The sequence below is a fragment of the Vicugna pacos genome, chromosome 2, assembly GCF_048564905.1.
Source record: "Vicugna pacos chromosome 2, VicPac4, whole genome shotgun sequence".
NCBI lineage: Eukaryota > Metazoa > Chordata > Mammalia > Artiodactyla > Camelidae > Vicugna > Vicugna pacos.
Genome location: NC_132988.1, coordinates 118,861,725 through 118,874,227, shown reverse-complemented (window position 1 = coordinate 118,874,227; position 12,503 = coordinate 118,861,725). Strand labels below are relative to the sequence as shown.

Below are 12,503 nucleotides of genomic sequence, written 5' to 3'. Positions count from 1 at the left end.
GCTAGGTCTCCTGGAGGCCCTGGGCTGCCCCGCCACCCCTCACCATGGCACCGTGATTCCGCCTGCTGGTGCAGGTGGGGAGACTGTGGCTAAGACGTCAGTGACCAGCCTGAGGTCGCACTTCAGCGCCTGGATGGAGAGGCCCAGCATCCTGGGCCTGTGGTCCCAGGGGAGGTGGTGGCGCTGTGTCTTGGATGGGGCTCCCCCGCGGGAAGAATGCAGGAAGGTGGTCCTGGCTGGTAATGTGCTGTCTCGTTTCAGGTTGCCCTTCCCGCCTGGGGACCGAGTGACCTTCAATGGGAAGGAATGCGTGTGTCAGAAGTGCTCCCTGCCCAAGTCAGCGGGCAGCAGCGTGCACCTGTCCCAGGGCCTCTGGAGTAAGTGGGCTCAGAGTGGCATGGTGGGGTGGCCTCTGCCGTGTCGGGAGGGGGCCTGACAACACGGCGACTCAAAGCAGAAGCGGTTGAATGAAGAGCTATGGATAAACATCACGCAGGGAACCGGGGCCAGACATCTCTGGGTGCCCCTGCCTCTAAGCCTTTGCTCAGCTGTGCCCTCCTCCTCATGTGCTACTTCTGCTTTTACATCCAACTCCCACTCCTGATTGCAGTTCGGCTCTAGCCCACTTCCTCCTGGAAGTCTTCTGGCCTCCTTCTGGTCCTCTCCCTCCAGCACCCATACTCAGCTCCCCACAGTTAATTCCAGACCATCCAGGAGTCCTTTGGCAGAGCCCCTGGGAGAGCATTGATCTCTGGGCTCCTGTGACCTGGAACTCTCCAGTTAGCTGCTCCGCCCCCCGGGAGCTGGGTCAGAGGGTGTATGCAGTGGGTGCTCAGTACATGCTTCTTGGATGAAAAGGGAGATTGTTAGTGGAAACGATCGGGCACCCGGGGAGTGCCCGCAGCTTGTGGATGTGGGCAGAGTGAGAGCGAGGCCGGGGCAGAAAGGCACCTGCCTTCCCTCGAGAGGTGGCTCTTCCAGGACCAGAGATGGGGCTCAGGGGCCGGGAAGGGAGCCCAGTGCTCCAGGACCTGCTTCCACCAGGCTCCCACTGCAGAACAGGGTTTTCAGAGCCCACCCTGCATGCAAGGTTGCTGTGGTGTCCCCAGTGTCTCCTCCTGGGACAGAGGAGGGATTTCTACTGATTTCCAGAGCCAGCCTCTTGCTCATACTCAAGCCCCTCTCCTATGTTAAAACCTCCTTCCCACCTGCCCACCATGTCTGCTACACTGAAAATCTGTGCAGAGGAGATCGCACCTCCCACCTCCTAGGAGTCGAATGTTGGCCTCAGGGGCTGATAATACTTTTATCTGGAAATGAGGCAAGCTCACAACAGTTCCAGTTGGTGAAGTTGCGGCTTTGGAGCCTGCTAGGAGCGTCCTCCATTCAAACATTTCTCTCCAGCTGAGGTCTGGATTGATTGAATTTTTGAGAATTTGTTTCACAAACAGTAGCACTATTGTAATTAAATTGGAAGTAGTCATCAAAAACTATAACAAAATTTGCAAAGGTCAGGATAAGTTTGAACAGTTTGTCCAGAACCTCCTGGCAGCCAAAGTAAAAAGGGAAATATGCCCAACCACAGACTTTTTGAAAATTTCAAGACTTTTTTAAAATGTCATGGGCAGAAAGGCTGCCCTTCCCAAATGGAAATTTATTTTAAAATATCAAATTTGTGTTTTCGAAGAACAAATATTCCACTGACCCCCAGATGGTCTAATAATATAATCTACCCCTTCTCCCCATCCACAGTGAGAATCCCCCACTTACAACCTTTTTTTGTGTCTAGAAATCATTAACATTCATCACTAGCTCTTGGCTTCTGTGTGAATGTCTACGGATTCTTCCCAACTCCTGCCTCCTTTTGTCCCCAGGGCAGCCCTGCCAGGCAGGAGTGCCCCCTCTTTGTACAGGAGTGTGAGTGCCCTGAGCCTGATGGGGAGGCGGTGGGTGTGCTGAGTGTGCAGTGTCCAGCTTGGGAGTGGTGGGGCTAAGGTTTGAGCCAAGGCCTTTAAACTCCAAAGCAGGAAGGGGGAGGGTGTAGCTGAGTGGTAGAGTGTGTGCTTAGCATGCACAACATCCTGGGATCAATCCCCGGTACTTCCCTTTAAAAAAATAATGAATAAAATAAATAAACCTAATTACCTTCTCGCCACCAAAAAAATAAACTCCAAAGCAGGGGAGCCTACCCTGCTGTGACCAGAGGCTTTCTGAGAAGGTGGCCTTTGTTCAGAAACTTGAAACACAGGTTTCAGTAAGTGGGCGTTGAAGGGAGCAAAGACTGGACACCTGTGGCCTGTGCTAGGGGCAGCTGTCATCCCCATGTGAGTGGACAGGGGGCTGCTGTGTGGGGGCAGGGAACAGAAGTGAAAAAGCCAGGTGGCAGAGCCAGGCCAGGGAGCTCCCAGTGCATCCTGGAGGCAATGAGGAGCCATAGATGGCTATTGGGGGAGGTAGTGCCAAGGCGGGTAGGGAGAGCTAGGAACACGAGCCTGAGCAGTGCGGTCTGCCTGGCAGGTGGTGGTGGCTGGGGGTGGCAAGCAGCCCCTCTTCCGCAGGGTGGGACGCTGCAGCTGGCCACCTTTGTGGGCTGCCTTCCCTAGGGGGTGGAGTGTGGCTGGCTGCTCCCGTGGCATCAAGCCTGGTGCCAGGGCCCTGAGCTTCCCTCTTCCACTCTCCAGCCTGAGCCTGTTGCTTAGCAACAGGATAAGCACTCCTTGCTGGATGCCCACGCCTTCCCCGAGGAGGGACACACCACTCCTTCCAGATGACCAGCCCCTCCGTTCACAACCAAGCATTCCAGGCTGCTTCTGCCCTGGACTGCCTCCCCCCCTGCCCTGGGGGGAGGGTCTTCTCCCAGAGAGCCCCCTTTGCTCCTGTTCAGGCTCGCCTTTTCAGGGCTCCTCCCTGACTCTCCAGCTCTGAACAAGTCACAGGGCTCAGAGAAGCCCAGCACCGTGCCAGTCTGGGGCAGCGAGAGTAGACCCCGCCACTCACCACCTGTGGGCCCTGGGCAAGCTAGGTCCCCTCTCTGGTCCTTGGGAATGGAGGTGGGGTCAGCAGTGGATGTGAGTGGTAGCCTGGAGGGGCAGCCTGGGGTGGGAGCAGCCGGAGCTGGGAACCTGGGGCCTTGGACGGGGAGCAGCTCTGTCCGAGATGAGGCACCCTTGTGGCCAGTGCTTGGACTTGGCTTCACCTGCTGGGGCCCAGCCCAGCCAGGATGGGGTCACACCCAGAACCTGGGGTGACACTTGGAGCCAGGACCTGGAGGCCCACCAGAGTTGGGAAGGAAGAGGCATGGCCCTCGCACCTGTGCCCTCCGCTGGGTGTACACCAATGGGGTGGGGTCCTCAGGTCTTCCCAGATGGGTTTCACCACCTGGGCTGTGACCCTGGGAACCTCTGTGGCTTCTGCCCGAGAGAGGTTGCTGTTCAGGTACCTGGGATTTGGGAACGGGACCTGAGCCCCAGCCCCCCTCTCAGTAGTGGGATGAGCCTTGCCTACGGTGAGGCTGTGAGGTTAAAGGAGAGGGTGGCATGGACAGATGCGGAGGGGCCGGGGCCTGTGGGAGGAGCAGGCACTCGGGCTGATCTGTGGGGCGCTGGAGCCCCCAGGAACCAATGTCTTTCCCGGCACCCCCACAACCACCACCTCCACCACCACCGCGCTGCAGGCAGGGTCGAGTCGCCAGTTCAGCATAGAGCCCAGTGTGTGGGGTACACTGGGACAGGTTTCATCTGTCCCGGCAGCTGCTTGCAGCTCCCCCTGCGGAGTCTGGGGTGCTTGGAGAAATTGCAGGCCAAGCCCATATTGTCTAACACCTTCAAGTGTTAGAACCCGGTGTTCTTGTGTTCGCCCCAGAGCCCCCCTCCGCTCCCCAACCTGGTTAGATCTGTGGAGCAGGGGGGTGAGTGGGACCTGACCCTGCACCCCACCCCCACCCTGAGCTCACCACTGGGGCTCAGAGAGGCTACCTGGCACATCCCGGGTGTCTTGCAAGTTAGTGGCAGAGCCAGGCCTTGAACGCATGACTAGGTCTGCTACAGGAAGGTGCACTTGAGGGGAAACAGGGAAAGTGTTTGGAAGGCTCTAGAAGGGTCCTACGAGGGGAGGGCCCCAGGCTCATTCCCTGCTGCGATGGCAGAGCCAGGCCCTGGGCTCAGGCGTGAGTGGGCTGCAGGTTTGGCCCTTCCTGGTGACCTCTGCCCTAGGCAGTGGGAACACACTCTCTCAAGGACATCCCTGTCATTTGCAAAGTCATGCGAAGCTGTGCTGAGCTCCAGATGTGTTTAGAACATGCTGACTGCTGTTCCCATGACAACGGTCCTTGCACCTTGCTCTTGCCTCTGCGTTTACTGCTCACTGTTAGTGAGACTCTGCTCAGCGTTGACTGGAACCAGTCGGGGGGCTGTGGGCCAGGTGTGACGTCCACGTCCCCCCGCAGCTGCCGGTGGCAAATCACCCGGAGCCTGTCCCCTGGAGGAGAGCACGCTGCTGACACGCAGCGGGCAGAGTGGCAAAGTATCCGCCTCTCGCAAGGTCTTCCTCCTGCGACAGCAGCAGTCGTGATGAGAGTGTCCAGCCTCGCGTGCGCTGTTCTCTCTCTCACTGTTATCAAGCCCACCCTTCTCCCCCCGGGCCTGGGCCCGCCAGCTCTCCTTAGCCAGCTGCGTGAGTCTGGTACTGTTCACAGCTCCGTAAATTGTGTTCCCATTTCAGTGGGCACAGAGAGGTGAAATGACTCGGCCACAGTCACACAGCTGGTGGGCGCAGCCTGGCTCCGAGGTCCGTGCTTCCAGCCACTCCTGAGGCCTGGCTCTGACCTGAGCTGAGATCCGGAGCAGGAGCTCGGGCAGAGGGCAGAGTGTCCTGTGTCCTAGGTGTGGCACAGGCAGCCACAGAAGACCTGGGGCAGGAGGGCTTCCTGGGAGAGGCGCCCTGGCAGGCGAGCACTCGGAGGGCATGGCGGGTGGGGGCTCCAGCCTCTCTCATGCGGCACAGTGAGTTTCAAAGTCCACCTGCCAACAGAAGAGGAAAGTGGGGCCACCCAGACCCACTGCCATCAGGCACCCTGCTGCCAAAGCCACTCCCTTTTGGGGCAGCCCCCATGGCTGTCAGTGTGATCCTGTCCATCTCTGGAAGGTGGGGCCTCTGTCTCCTCATCCCAGTATCCCCCGCTTATGGTCCAGGCTGCATGCAGTCATTGCTCAGTGCATGCAGGAATGAACCCCAGCATGTGTCTTCTACATGCTCACACTCACAGTCATGTATCAGGGTCCTTTAACAGCTCCTGGCCGGACGGTCCACCCTGTCCTGTCCCCTGGCCCACTCCAGATGCCCGTGTGGTGTCTGAGGTCCCACTCCTCTCGCCCACGAGGGTGACATCTGTGCTCCATTCTTTCTTGCAGGTTGCGGGGGCTGCGGCGCAGAGATCAAAAACGGCCAGTCCCTGGTGGCCTTGGACAAGCACTGGCATTTGGGCTGTTTCAAGTGCAAGACGTGCGGGAAACAACTGAACGCGGAGTACATCAGCAAGTGAGTGGGGTGCCCGCTGGGCCTGCCATCAGGGGTGGGGCAGGGTCCCCCTGTACCCGCCTTGTGCCCTCCACCCTTCTCCTGCCCTCCTCCTGGCTACTCCGTCTGTGTGAGGCCAGGAACCCCATCCTGGACCGGCGCGTTTGCCCGTGGCCAGTGCCCTCTTGCCGCCAGCCTCACTTCCTTGACGTGGTTTGCAGAGACTCCCATGCCGTTTCTGTTCACTGACACAGAGATGTTAGCGCTCCCATCTTTAACCTTGTGAAACACCTCCCCACGCCGCCCCTGGGTGTCACCCTCCCTGTGGAACTGCCCCCTTTGCTGGTGCCCGGAGACCCTGCAGAGTAATAAGTGGACATCAGCTGATGCCAGCAGCATCAGGGCAGCCCTGTCTCAGGTGTCACACGTGTAACGGCACAGCCCCACGCGCTGTCTTCTGCTCCCGCTGGCCAGCACAGTCTCCCTGACGTGTGGTCAGGAGGCGGCGGGGAGAGAGCCTTCTGGAGATCAGGGCCTGAACAGGGCAGCTGGTCTGCCAGGCAAGGGTGCATTTTAATCCTGGAATATCAGGAACTGAGAAGTGTAAGCCCCAGACAGCACAGGGGAGGGAAGAGTTAGGGGGTGGGCTCAAAGGCGCAGAGTGCAGAGCAGCTCCCTCCTGCAAGTGAGGGACTTTTTTGGCAACTTCCGTCAGAGACTATGCTCGCTTCTGATGCTCCGAGGGAACAGAGCCATCACAGGAGACGAATGGGTTAAAAAAAATACCTGCAATAAAACTGTACAGAATGAAACACACGTACACGCGTGCACACACCACAGGCACACACTCGTGCACGTGAGAGTGCATGCCACACCGAGGGAATCCGAATCAGGTGGCTGCGTGATCCCATGTCCATTCCCCAGTGGACCTGTGCTTGGCTGCTGTGAGATGAGACCACTGGGGGAACCTGGGGAAGCCCACACTGGGTTTCTCTGTATCGTTTCTTTCAAGTGCATGTGGATCTACAATCATCTCAAACTAAAACATTGTCACTGAAGGTCCCCAAACTGACATGAGCCTCTGTCCAGGCTGGGTCAGGCTGAGTGAGTGTCTGGCCACTGGGGCCAGGACCTGTTGCCTCTGTCACGGTGAAGGGAAGGAGTGAGTGACACAGAAGGCAGCCTGGGGGACTGGACAGAGCACTTAAAATAAAATAAAATCAGGCCCAGCCCCCAGCACACCGCAGCCCCGCTCACGCGCGGAGGTAGCTCACCCACGCTTAGCAGCCTCGGAACTGCCCCGATTCACGAGGAGGGTGTGGGCGTTGCCATGGGGACGTTATCGCTGCATGTACAGCCACTTGCAGGGGCGAGGAGGGGCCCGAGGTCAGGGTCTTTGACGGTGGGCCCTGAGGGCCCAGCTCACACACTCCCTCTCCTGTGGAAGGGAGGGTTGCTTCCTCCCTGACGGTGCAGCCCAGAGGCTGGGACCCAGCACCAGGTCGTTCCCCTCCTGCCAGCATCCGTGTGATTCACAGTCCAGAGCTTTGAGGAAAAGAAGGCTCTAGTCTCCCGACAGCTTGAGAAATTTTACCTTCCGCTGGCGGCTGTGCAAAAATCAAACCCAATCTGGGACTAACACTGCAGGCTCAGCAGTGCTGGGAGGGAGATGCCCAGGTTAATGGATGCTCTCCGCCGCACCTCCCACCATGCCCGTCTCCTGATGGGCGGGGCCTGGGGCCAGGTGGACAGCCTTGCTTAGCGGTGATAAGGACAGTGGCCTCAGCCACTGAGTGACAGGTGCCTGCCAAGCACTGGGCACTGGCCACACCTGGTCTTACTTAGTTCATGCTCTTATGTCTCCCATTTTACAGGTGGGGAAGCTGAGGCCCCGGCAGGTGAAGTGACCGCTGGGACTGGGCACTTGAGTGCAAGCCTGTGCACTTCACTGCTGCCCGCCAGCGCCTCCCCACGTGGAGCGGTAGCACCACCACGGAGCCCTCCTGCCCCGCCCTCACTGCCACTTGTCCTGCTGACCTCAGAATGATGCCAGTTGACTTTTAATGAGTTCCCACATTGCCAAATACCGTACAGGCCTTGCATCTGCATTTCCTTCCATCAGCCGCCCTGTAGACCAGCTGTTTCCTTGCAGTTCAGTTAATGGGGCTCAACATTGAAGCAACCAGCCCACGGCTGCCCAGTGTCGACTGAAATAAAGTGCCCAACCTAAAAGTTGAGTTATGTTTTATTCAGCGGACTCCCTGAGGGCTCGAGCCCGGGACACAGCCTCTCAGGCTGCTGTAAGAGACTGTTCCAAAGCACAAGGGAGAAGCCAGGATACGTAGGCATTTTTGCAACATAGACCAGGTAGTCGGAACATCAAAAGATTACTTTTCATTAAAGAAAACCAGATGTCTCAAGTTAAGGAATTTGGCACACCTCAGTTTCTCCACTTGTGAAATGGGATGATCTTTGTGGTATTTCTCGTGGGGCTGCTGTGATGATGGAGGGGGCCCTGCTGGCACCTCTGAGTCCCCAGTACATGCTGTTTGAGGGTCGTGGTGTTATCTGGAGCAGGGGAAGTGGGTGTTTCCCCCTTGGACATGGCCCTTCCCACTGGGGAGGGCTGTCATCGGAGCTTGGGGGTCCTCAGATGCCCCCCACCCATCCTGACTGCCAGCTTTGTTGCAGGGACGGGCTGCCCTACTGCGAGGCCGACTATCACACCAAGTTCGGGATCCGCTGTGACGGCTGCGAGAAGTACATCACGGGGCACGTGCTGGAGGTAAGCGCAGCCCAGACGGAATTCAGAGACGAGACGCAGAGGATAAGAAAGTAAAGTGGGAATTTAGTAAGGGGTGGATAGGACACTCTAAAGCAGAGACCAGGCGGGCTCAGGTGAGCCGGTGCCCTAAGTTTCTTTGGCAAGTTGGTTACATAGGGTGTAAAAATGAGTGGACAGAATATTCATGGGGGAGGGAGGGGTTTGGGGTCATATTCTCTGATTTTCATCCCAGCTCCACCTTCCCAAAGGAAGGAGGGATTTTTGTCCTTATTTAGTCTGGATCAGAAGTGTCATGGCATCGGTGCATGCTGGGTACTTCTAATCTGCAAGGCTAATTTTATTGAAATGAGGGCATAATGAGCAAAAGGTGGACCCTCCAGCCACCCTCCCTGACAAAGTCTTCTGAGCCCAGGAAAGCCTGGGTAGGATTTGCATTTTTAAAAAGTCCCTTAGATTGCTGCTGAGGCCTGACTGGAGGCCAGCCAGGAAGGGAAGGGCATTCCTGCACCTCTCAGGGCTCCTGCCCCACAGCAGGAGCCCAGCCTGCAGCGGGGCCCAGATGCCTTGGTGGAGCTGCACGTTGGGCAGTGAGCTGCTTTTCTGGAAATTACACTCCACATCAGAGCAGGAGGGACAGCGTTGCACCGGGGCCTTAGCTCTGGGGAGGCAGAGAGGGAAAAGGAGTGGGCACCCCATCCAGAGGGCCATGTTGCCCTCCCCGCCATCTCCCTCATTTCCTGGCCACCAAGCCAGGCATGGTCGCCAGGCTCTGTGCGGAGCTGTGCCCTCCTCTGCCCAAAGGCCTCCATGGATGAGTGTGATTACACACTCATTGATTGAACAGAGCCCCGTCATAGAATGGGTCAGAACCCTCAGGAAGCCAGTGGGACATGTGTGAGGTGTCCCTCAGCTCAGTGCTGGCCCCGGAGTAGCCGGCGAGGTGCACTGTTGTCATCAGGCCGTCAGCGGGCCTCCCCCGATGGACCGGATCGGGAGGGTTAGGGGACCCCGTCTGCAGAGTAAGCATCCCCAGTACTGAATGCTGGGCTGGGCCGGGCCGGGCCAAATAGACTTTGGGGGTTTGGAGCCATGAATGCCCCCCCCCGCGCTCTGGTTAATTGACAGGAAGGGACTGCCTGAATGGCGAGGAGCAGGAGAAAAGCAGGTCTGCGGGGGCGGGGGGATCAAAGAGCCTCCCAGGGAAGATTTAATGCGCTTGTTTTTGCCTCTGCCGGCAAGTTCCGTGGTGTGCGGGGAGGCCGAGTCGGCGCGGGCCCTGCGCAGCTCTGAGCATCCTCCCCAGCGAGGCGGCAGCTGCGGCGGGAGGGCGGCGGGCGGCGGGCGGAGACGCGCCGGCTCCCTCCGCAGAAGGGGAGCACCCCCCGCGGTGGCATCTCCCAAGCCCGGCCCAGAGCGTGCTGGCGCCCCGCAGGGCGGGCCGCGGGCTACTGGGAGCGGCAGGAGGCAGGTGATGGGACCTGGAAAAGAAGGAAAAGGATCCAGACCACTGGCTGAAGGGTGAAGGTGTCCATCCTCACCATCACGCTGCCCGTTGCTGCCAACCTGTTCCGGAAAGGGGCACTGGACAGGGTTCGAGGGGCCGACCGGTAGGACTGGACTCTGGTGCCAGGACCCCGTGCAGGTAGGAAGCTCCTGGGTCTGACAAGGAGCCACGCAGGCTGTAGGTGGGTCGGCTTGCCAGGAGCTGGCCGATCAGCCAGCAGGGAGAGCCCCAAGCACCCGCCACCCACCTCGTCCTGCCCTGCAAGCTGCTTTCCTCTCCGGAGCCCAAGCAGGAGAGCAGCCGGGCCCCTCCCCCGCCCCCTGCAGGCGCCCTCAATCTGTGCCGCGTCTGCGTGTGCTGGGCCCAGTGCCACCTTCTGCTGGGTGCCAGCCGCCAGCCGCCTTGCCGGCCCGCCCAAGAAATGCGCATTTGGTGGTGGCGGTGCGGTTCCCCCCACCCCCACCCCGCTCCCCCCACCCAGTCATTCCTAAATATTTAGCATCCTCTACCTCGAGCTTTCCCGCTTCCCATGGATCTGGGGTGATTGCCTGGATGAGCCTGCTCTGTGCTGGGTGTGGAGGAGCGTCCTGGGGTCCGGTGGGGACCTGGGAGGGGCTGACATCGGCCCCCACCCCGTTGCCGAGATGGATGGCTAGGCATGTGGGGAGAGCCGAGGTGGGTGGCTGGGAGCAGCCCTGCTGCAGAGCTGGCTCCGGGGGATGGCGTTGCTCTCAGAGAGAGCTGAAAGGTGGCTTGGTGAATTGCTGGGGGACGGTGGTTTAGTGGGACCCACTAGACCAGAGTTTGATAAGGGGGAGGATGTGTTGAGTGAGGGGGAGTCCCTGGCTCAGGCCCTGCCACCACCTTGTTCTCTACTTGTTCTCCCAGGATTATCAGGACCACTTCCGGCACAGGTGGGAGGGGTGGGGTGGGGGCTGGGAGCGCTTCTGGCTCAGCCCTGCCCTCCTTAACCATGGCGATGCCGCTGGCTGAGCCCACCTGTCTCCTGCAGCCTGGCTGTCTCCATGGTAACGAGAAGCCCAGGGCCCCTGAGGACCACTAATTAATGCCTTCCTCGAGTTATTCCTTCGTCTCTGCTTCCCTCCTCCAGCCTCCCTTCCTCCCTTCCTTCCACTCCTTCCTCAATCCACCACTCACCTCACAGACCCTTCCTGAGCACTCACCACGTCCCATCCTGGCCTGGAGGAGCCCTGCAGGGAGGGGGCCGCCCAGGTCCGGCAGCCAGCTGGACACTTCTCCTCCGTTTCACATAGACCATCTCCTACAACTCCAGGTGCTGGGTTCTTTGTTCCCTCCTTCTTCGCACCTTCCTTTTCCCCCTTGCAAACTGGCAGGACTTAAATCACTGGACTTTAAATCCTGTGTTCCAAACCAATAAAGGTGTTTCCTAAGGACAGAAGTGAAGTCAACTGCCCAAGGCCCCAGCTTCTCTCTTTTTAGAAAAAATTTAGTGAATGTGTTTATTTTAAAAACATGCTCAGAAGAAATATCTGTTTATCATAAAATAAACCAGAAAACCATCCACAGTGAACACCATCACCCAGAAAAACTGTTAGCATTTAGATGTCATCCTTTTAGAGTGTGCACGTATACACACACGGTGAGACACACACAGACACAGAGACACACAGACTGAGAGACACACATAGACACACACAAAGACACAGAGACACACGCACAGACACAGAGACACACACAGACTCAGAGACACACACAGACACACTCAGACTTGCCTTCAGCCTGACATCATGTCCCCGCTCAGCACCCAACAAGGATCAGTGCCTCTGGTCCTGATCCTCAAAGATGAATCCCTCGGTGCGTTCCCTCGGCACCTGGGGTCGAGGAAGCCAGGAAGGGTACCAGGCAGACGTCCTATTGCAGGACTTCTCAGAGCCTCGATAGCTGACATGATGGAATGCCTGGAGGAGTACATCACGTCCCTGCTCCAGACTCACTGGTCAGAACCCCCATGTCCTCCAAGACCCCTTATGCACGACCGGTGGGCACTGTTTCCTCATTCTTAAGGTCTTTAAGGGACAGCCCCACTGCATGCAGCTCTGCTGTAGGGCCTGAGGACAGTGGAGGACGAGGGGACAAGGCTCAGTCCTGGAGTGGTCACCCTAGACAGAGCTGAGGGTGAGAGAGGATGGGCCACACCAGCCTCGACATGTCCTCCCTGAGACCCCGAGCCCAGAGTGAGCCTGTCCCAAGGCTGGTGGGGTCAGCAATGGGGAGAGGGACAGGGGTAAGCCAGGGCCTCTGGGGAGGGTCTTGGCCGACACGACGCGGAGCCAGAATCTTCTTTTCAGGGTGAAGTTGCGCCGGGAGGGTCTTGGGCTGCAGACGCCTCTGTGCAGGCTGCCAGGCGCTCCCCCAGCTGCACTCCTGCTGGAGGTCTGGATTAGCAAATTTCATTTTATCAAAGTGCTCTGGTGATTAGGTCTCTTAAGATCTGAATTCAGTCTGGTCATTCAACAAGGAGACTAAATCTTCGATTCAGGCCCAGGGATGTGCCACCAGCAGCCACTGGGAGCTGGCCAGCCTGGGCGGGGGGATGTGTGACATTTCTGACCCGCGGCGGGGGGTGGGGGGTGGGGGGTGGGGAGGTGAGCTGAGAAAGCAGGCGGAGGCACGGCTGGCTCTCTGGGGAACCGGCGAGGCCCTGGATGGGTTTAGGGA

The 12,503-nt window shown here is 58.5% G+C and overlaps 1 protein-coding gene across 7 annotated transcripts in view; it reads left to right on the top strand.

Annotated features, from left to right (window-relative positions):
• The window catches only part of ABLIM2 (actin binding LIM protein family member 2), a 140,499-nt gene that overhangs the window by 56,650 nt on the left and 71,346 nt on the right, over nucleotides 1-12,503 (top strand). For all 7 annotated transcript variants that reach the window (XR_012062909.1, XM_072946759.1, XM_072946751.1 and 4 more), the window contains exons 4-6: nucleotides 262-377; nucleotides 5,409-5,535; nucleotides 8,206-8,299. Coding sequence is in view for 6 of the 7 variants with exons in the window: in XM_072946759.1 (XP_072802860.1) it covers nucleotides 262-377; nucleotides 5,409-5,535; nucleotides 8,206-8,299 (337 nt within the window). In the remaining variant the exon portion in view is untranslated. The remainder of the gene's footprint in view (nucleotides 1-261; nucleotides 378-5,408; nucleotides 5,536-8,205; nucleotides 8,300-12,503) is intronic.